The 6000-nt window shown below is 43.3% G+C and overlaps 1 protein-coding gene across 2 annotated transcripts in view; it reads left to right on the plus strand.

Annotated features, from left to right (window-relative positions):
* Positions 1 to 5696, plus strand: part of LOC126482072 (lipopolysaccharide-induced tumor necrosis factor-alpha factor homolog) — a 349685-nt gene extending 343989 nt beyond the window's left edge. For both annotated transcript variants that reach the window (XM_050106051.1, XM_050106059.1), the window contains exon 6: positions 5540 to 5696. In XM_050106051.1, coding sequence (XP_049962008.1) covers positions 5540 to 5642 — 103 coding nt within the window. In that variant the 3' untranslated portion in view covers positions 5643 to 5696. The remainder of the gene's footprint in view (positions 1 to 5539) is intronic.
* Positions 5697 to 6000: the final 304 nt, after the last annotated feature.

The raw sequence follows: 6000 nt of genomic DNA on the forward strand, positions 1-6000 counted from the left end.
TAAACGTTTCCGGACACATGTCCACATAACATCTTTTCTTTAATTGTCTATGAGGTATGTTTTGTAACACCCTGTATACAGGCGTCACCTGCGCTTTTTTATAGTCGCTCGGGACTTTACGTTGGGCAAGAGATTCGCGATAAATGCAAGCTAAGTAAGGAGCCAATGCAGTAGAGTACTCTTCGTAAAACCGAACTGGAATCCCATCAGGACCTGGCGATTTATTTATGTTCAACCCAATCAGCTGCTTCACATCCCGAGGGATGTCTATCACTATGTCCTCCATACGGGAATCTGTACTATTGATGTACACTTTTCACAGAATGGATTGAGAATGGATTGGTAGTCAGGGGTTCATATAGTTAGCCAATAATCAGATTGTAAAAATACTCATAATGTGTATTTCTTGTGCAAAAGTACACTTTTTAAATGGGACAACGCTTATTGACATTAACAAACTAAAAACTAAAAGTGCAAAAAAAAAATGGTTCAAATATCTCTGAGCACTATGGGACTCAACTGCTGTGGTCATAAGTCCCCTAGAACTTAGAACTACTTAAACCTAACTAACCTAAGGACATCACACACATCCATGCCTGATGCAGGATTCGAACCTGCGACCGTAGCGGTCGTGTGGTTCCAGACTGTAGCGCCTATAACCGCTCGGCCACTCCGGCCGGCAAAGTGCAGTATATTAGAATGTCAATGGTGTCTGTTGCAGGATTCTAGTGCGAGTCGTTTACGAAATACCGTGGTAGCACACTGTGCGTACACTAGTTACGTGGATTCTGACTAGTGACGAGACAACTGACCATCAAAGGTTGTGTTCAAAATGAACACGCTTCCAGCCTGGTCTGGAACGTCTGCTGCACACGTGCTAGCAGTTCAGAAGAGATGTCTGAGCAGGCTGCAGTATTATGTCGTTGCATGTCATCAGGTGAAGTCTAGTTCCGTAGGACCAAAGGGAGGAGCTTATCGCCGTGGCCATGGACCGCGTTAGTATCTGAAATTACAACAGAAAAATAATAACAGATAGAATGAAATGTTTATGAATCCTAGAAAGAGAAGCTATAAGTTTATATAAACGCAATCAACAATATAACACAAGAGTCAGCTTAATTTTTCAGGGGACCCTTCTACAGAATAGAGTGAGTGGCCCATGAGGAAACTCCTCAGTTTAAATTTGAAAGGGCGTGGATTACTGCCAAGATATTTGAATAATTGTAGTATATTGATGAAAATTAATGCAGCAGTATACTGCACGCCTTTCTGCACAAGAGTCAACGAAGTGCGGTCCAAATTCTGATTCGATTTCTGCCTAGTATTAACTGAGTGAAAGCTGCTAATTCATGGGAATAAGCTGATATTGTTGTCAAAAACCACGTTAAAGAATACACATACTAAGAGGCCAATCTCAGAATACCCAGAGTAATGAACAGGGATCGACAAGAGATTGGCGAACTTACACCTGTTTCGCCCGTTTCTGAGCCAAAATTATCCTTTGACAATGGGAAGAGTTACCCCAAAATATAATACCATACATCATAAGCAAACGAAAACAAGCAAAGTAGATTACTTTTCGTGTCGAATTATCACTTACTTCAGATACTGTTCTAATGGTAAAAATCGCAGTATTAAGTCATTGGACAAGGTCCTGAATATGGGCTTTCCACGACAGTTTACTATATCTGAACACCTAGAAATTTGAACTGTTCAGGCTCACTAATCATGTGCCCATTCTGTGTGACTAAAATGTCAGCTTTGGCTGATTTGTGTGTTAGAAACTGTAAAGACTGAGTCTACTGTGATTTAACGTTAGTTTATTTTATACAGACCATGAACTTATGTCTTAAACTGCACTATTTGAAACAGTGCCAGGGTTGCACACAACATCCTCTACTACCAAGCTAGTGTCATGATTAAACAGAAATATTTTTGAAACACCTGTAACACTAAAAGGCCCTAATATCGGTCCCTGGAGCACCCCTCATTTAACCGTACTCTACTCCGACCCCACATCATAGCCATTCTCAATAATGTGGGGAATGACCATTTGCTGTCTGCTCTTAAAGTAAGAGGTGAACCAGTTGTGAACTCCTCCCCGTATTCTATAGTGGTCCACCCTCTGGAACGGTATTTTGTGATCGACACTATCAAACGTCTCAGTTAAATGTCTATGAAACTCTTTTTAAAATGCATCCAGTAAATCACAGAGAAAAGTGAATACAGGATTTTCAGTTGTAGTTGGATTCCCAATGCAGACAGCATCTTTCAGCTTCACCCACAGAAAAAAATTTACATGCATCAAATCTTGGGAAGGAGCTGGGCAAGGTCCAGGTACCCTATATCCAATCAAACGATTTCGAAACTATATTAAAACTGTGTGCCGGACCGAGACTCGAACTCGGGACCCCGGGCTTTCGCGGGCAAGTGCTCTACCAACTGAGCTACCCAAGCACGACTCACGCCCCTTCCTCACAGCTTTACTTCTGCCAGTACCTCGTCTCCTTCATTCCAAACTTAACAGAAGCTCTCCTGCGAACCTGGCAGAGCACTTGCCCGCGAAAGGCGAAGGTCCTGAGTTCGAGTCTCGGTCTGGCACACAGTTTTAATCTGCCAGGAAGTTTCATATCAGCGCACACTCCGCTGCAGAGTGAAAATCTCATTCTGGATTTGGAAACTGTTCGTGATGACGTGCTGTAGTTTCCTCCTAGGCTACGAGGGAACATGTTCTAGCGTCCGTGGAAGATAATCTGTTATGAGGCTGCGACACTTGTGAATATCGAGATTTCCGTCTATGAAAAACTGGCCTATGAACTGATGGTTCAATATCCCACACCACACGCTTACATTCCGTGGACGCTGACGTTCCACCTGCCAATGAAGATTGTCAGCAGACCAATAGTGTAAGTCTCGGCGGTTTATCCGGCCATGATTGGTAAATGTGGCTTCATCAGTAAACAAGATACTTGATACATCTGGAGTATCCTATCTTATCACCCACGTACAGACGTTAACACGATTCTCATAATCGTTTCCAAGCAGCTCTTGATGGAGAGAGATGTGATAGGAATGGAGAATGCGTAGTACACTTGGCTGACATGCGCCACTTCCTCGTACGACTCTGCAGGAGCTAACATGCAAATCAACTGCAACAGCAGCAAGTTACTGTTACGTTGTGCAGGTGTTACGCTACCATTTTCACGTAACTGTTGAAGAGGCTGATAAATAATTCCCTAGACGGTTGATGTCTGTTGGGATATCTTCCCTCATACACCATACAAAAACCAACTGCATTCTTCCTACACCCCCCCCCCCCCAAAGCATGTCGGCTTTTTCTGCACTGGTAAATCCTATCATCCACTCACTATTTACTGCTTGGACTGTGAAATTGCAGTGCACCGAGGAACACACGAAAACACTGTAGGCACTCACGACAACATCGTACCTAGCAACTACGCAAGTTAAACGGTACAAACAAGTGTTGGTGTGGAAACTTTTCAAAATAAACGACTTTCTCTAGAATCTTGCAACAAACGCCACTACTTTTAATTTTTTAGTGTCAGTAGGCATTGTTCCATTTAAAGAAGCGTATGTTTGCACAAGAAATATGGTTTCAAAGTATTATTGCACTCTGTTTATTGGCTAACAATACGAGCCCATGACTACAAATCCATTTTGTGAAAACCGCACTTCAATAGCCCTTTTCATTTCCGTATGGAGATACGCTATGTGATCGAAAGTATCCGGACACCTGGCTGAAAATTACTTATAAGTTCGTGGCGCCCTCCATCGGTAATACTGAAGTCCAATATGGTATTGTCCCTCCCTTAGCCTTGACGACAGCTTCCGCTCTCGGAGGCATACATTCAGTCTGGTGCTGGAAGGTTTCTTGGGGAATGCCAGCCCATTCTTCACGGAGTACTGCACTGAGGAGTGGTATCGATGTCATTTGGTGAAACTGGCATGAAGTCAGCGTTCCATAACATCCCATCTCGGAGGCATACATTCAGTCTGGTGCTGGAAGGTTTCTTGGGGAATGCCAGCCCATTCTTCACGGAGTACTGCACTGAGGAGTGGTATCGATGTCATTTGGTGAAACTGGCATGAAGTCAGCGTTCCATAACATCCCAAAGGTCTTGTATAGGATTCAGACCCGGACTCTGTGCAGTCCCGTCCACTACAGGGATGTTATTGTCGTGTAACCACTCCGCCACAGGCCGTGGATTATGAACAGGTGCTCGGTCGTATTGGAAGATGCAGTCGCCATCCCCGACTTGCTCTTCAGCAGTGGGAAGCAAGAAGGTGCTTAAAACATCAATGTAGTAGGCCTGTGCTGTGATAGTGTCACCCAAAACAACAAGGGTTGCAAGCTCCCTCCACGAAAAACACGACCACACCATAACACCACCGTCCCCGAATTTTACTGTTGGCACTACACACTCTGGCAGATGACGTTCACCCGGCATTCGCCGTGCGCACACCCTGCCATCGGATCGCCACGTAGTGTACCGTGATTCGTCACTCCACATAACGTTTTACGACTGTTCAATCGTCCAATGTTGACGCTTTTTACACCAAGCGAGGCGTCGTTTGGCATGTACTGGCTTGATGTGTGGCTTATGAGCAGCCGCTCGACCATGAAATCAAAGTTTTCTCACCTCCTGCCTAACTGTCGTAGTACTTGCAGTGGATCGTGATGCAGTCTGGAATTCCTATGTGATGGTCTGGATAGACGTTTGACTTTTACACTTTACGGCCCTCTTCAACTGTCGGTGGTCTCTGTCAGTCAGCAGACGAGGTCGGCCTGTACGCTCTTGTGCTGTACGTGTCCCTTCAAGTTTCCACTTCACTGTCACATCAGATACAGTGGACCTAGGGATGTTTAGGAGTGTGGAAATCTCGCGTACGGATGTATGACACAAGTGGCACCCAATCGCCTGACCACGTTCGAAGTCCGTGAGTTCCGCGTAGCGCTCCATTCTGCTCTCACGATGTCTAATGACATTGAGGTCGCTGATATGGAGTACCTGGCCTGGCAGGAGGTGATAGCACAATGCACCTAATATGAAAAACGTATTTTTTGGGGGTGTCCGGATACTTTTGATCACACAGTGTATGTCGCGGTTCAACTTGACGCAAATGTCAGCAGACTTGATCTAGAAAAACTAAAGTTGCATAACATTTACCGCTATCTTTGAACACTGACAGGCATAGCAGTCGTTAAGTGTTTTGAATTACATGTTCACTACAAGTACAACATTATGCGATTTCATGTAAGTGTCGCTGTCTGAGTATTTCCTTTCGTTCGTCATAACCTACAGATTTATTGTCCATTGTAGCTGCTTCTGCGCTAACAGTGTTTTTATAAGTCATGCACATGTAATATGAATGGTTCAGTATCTCGATACTGTTTTCGTACCTCTGATAAAGCTGTGTGTTCTTCTCTGTAGAAAAACTACAGTATATTCATATAATAACTTTCTCTATCTTTGCTCACTTATCTTAATGTACTGATTATGGTGCATTTCTGTTTCAGAGGCCTGTGTTGCATGTGGATTCCTTACTGTATGGACAGCTGCAAAAGCAAGATACACTATTGCCCTAACTGTGGTGCTTATATTGGCACGTATGACAAATGATGTGTTCGTGATAACACAAAATATGTAAAATTTTTATTAATTATTGTTACAGAAACGCACGAATTTGGTGTTTATGACACTGCAATTGCATGGCCGTAAATAAATATTTATTGTTTGCAAATTCTTAGTGAGCCACTCGTCAGTCAACATTTCCCTTCTAAAGCTACTATAAAGCAAACAGAAACAGAGGGTGAAACTATCGCAATAAATGATCATATACTAACGATTTTCCTAATCTATAGAAATATTTGTAACAACTACAGAGATTTCCGAAATCTTTAGTTATTCACGCTCATCCAGAATCTGTATTAGCATCATCAATATACTCAAAATATTTTTACGCAGTCGCTGTCACGTA

This window comes from Schistocerca serialis, chromosome 1 (genome assembly GCF_023864345.2).
Source record: "Schistocerca serialis cubense isolate TAMUIC-IGC-003099 chromosome 1, iqSchSeri2.2, whole genome shotgun sequence".
Classification (NCBI taxonomy): Eukaryota; Metazoa; Arthropoda; class Insecta; order Orthoptera; family Acrididae; genus Schistocerca; species Schistocerca serialis.